At 39.1% G+C, this 1,723-nt stretch overlaps 1 protein-coding gene across 1 annotated transcript in view; it reads left to right on the forward strand.

Annotated features, from left to right (window-relative positions):
* The first annotated feature begins 1,241 nt into the window (after positions 1 to 1,241).
* LOC104801917 (gamma carbonic anhydrase 2, mitochondrial-like) overlaps positions 1,242 to 1,723 on the forward strand; it is a 2,437-nt gene continuing 1,955 nt past the window's right edge. Inside the window, exons 1-2 of the mRNA XM_010525299.1 lie at positions 1,242 to 1,440; positions 1,622 to 1,723. The exon at positions 1,622 to 1,723 is cut by the window's right edge and continues 3 nt beyond it. Of these exons, the coding sequence (XP_010523601.1) occupies positions 1,326 to 1,440; positions 1,622 to 1,723 (217 nt within the window). The 5' untranslated portion in view covers positions 1,242 to 1,325. The remainder of the gene's footprint in view (positions 1,441 to 1,621) is intronic.

Genomic DNA, 1,723 nt, shown 5'->3' on the forward strand with positions numbered 1-1,723 from the left:
TGGTTCGAACCAGACCATACGTAGTTCGGACCAAACGATACAATCAGGTGAGTATCAATCTCGAGAGGAGCCGAACTGGTAATCCGGATGGGCCGAAACCTAGTTTGATCGGACCGATGATTTAAAAGATTAAATAAATCATAAAAATAAGTAAAGTGAATAAGAATAAATTTAAAAAAAATTATGTTTGACCACGTATACGGTAATTAATAATGCATGATCGCTTGTGATTGGGGAATTTTGTTAGGGTAGATGGCATAGCATTGACATTACACGGATGGGTTCAGGTATTATTCAGTGTGTGATTGTAGACGAGTTTTTGAGTGATATCACGATGATTGCCTTGATTGTAAATCTTCGCGGTATGATATTCGATCTGGAACAATTATTATCCCGCAGAGATGTGATTGTGATTGTAGCGATGAGGAGTATGGAGATGACCGGTACCGAGAACCGTGATATCGGTGACCAATGAGGAGTATGAAGATCACTTGAGGTCCTCGCAAATGCTTTTGTTTGGACTAACAGTCTCGTGTTCAACACATGCATGAATAAGTTGTTGTATTACCTACTTGTAAGATACACGTAGAGACGATTGACGGATTTTGTTTGAGATTGTTGATTGATTTAACGATGATTGATTTGACCGATATATCACGTTGCATATATATTATAGTATTGACTATATTGCTAGGCCGTTTTCAATAAAAATATAAATTTTGGGTTACACCCGGATTCTCCTATAAGCACATAGGTTAAGACGTTGTTACACAACGTTTCAGGTCGTGAGTAACAGTAGTGACTGAGGTAGATGCGGAAACCGATGATATCACACTATCCAGATCATATATAATTATTTTGTCGTACTTCATTTTTTGAAAATAAAGAGTGGTGACTTTTAGAATTTTGTATTATACAAACTGGTATCTTTATTGTATTATAATTAAAATGAATGTTTTAATTTTTCCACGATTTTTTTTTACATTTCGAAATTTTTCAATTGTGAATGTACAACCTGTAAATGGGATGCGGCTGTCACATAGGCAAATACCTTTCGGCTTTTGTCACAAATTTTTACTTCAATTTTCCGTAACATTTTATTCCATATATTCATCTCAAACACCGAGAACTTTAAAACGCACCGTTTTTATTTATTTACGTAAATGACAAGTACACCCCTATACATGGCTAATATTACATTTATATCCTCAAATACCATCCCCGTACCTCTGGAGCGGCATATAGTGGTGAAACCCAAAAGCTCGTCACTTGGAACAAGTCGTCTCTCTCCCTCTTTCGCTATCTGGAAATTGTGTCGAAGAGAAATGGGAACCCTAGGCCGAGCAATCTACACCGTCGGATTCTGGATCCGTGAGACCGGGCAAGCCCTCGATCGCTTGGGTTATCGCCTTCAAGGAAGTCACTACTTGCAGGAACAGCGTAAGCCCTAGATCCATTTCCTGTCTCCTGTCGTCGTTTGATCCTCCCGGGTTTCATTTGTATTCGATTGGATTCTAGATTTTACCGTTTAGATCGGAGAAACGCGATTGGGTGAATGGTGGGTCTGGTTCGTTTTTTCCCCCTAATTTGTCGGAAACTTGTGGGTTTTTGTTTTGGTCAGTGTCGAGGCATCGGACTTTGATGAATGTGTTTGATAAAGCACCATTGGTGGACAAGGACGCATTCGTGGCTCCTAGTGCTTCTGTTATCGGTGATGTTCAGA

Source organism: Tarenaya hassleriana, unplaced genomic scaffold (assembly GCF_000463585.1).
Source record: "Tarenaya hassleriana unplaced genomic scaffold, ASM46358v1 Cleome78, whole genome shotgun sequence".
Taxonomy (NCBI): Eukaryota; Viridiplantae; Streptophyta; class Magnoliopsida; order Brassicales; family Cleomaceae; genus Tarenaya; species Tarenaya hassleriana.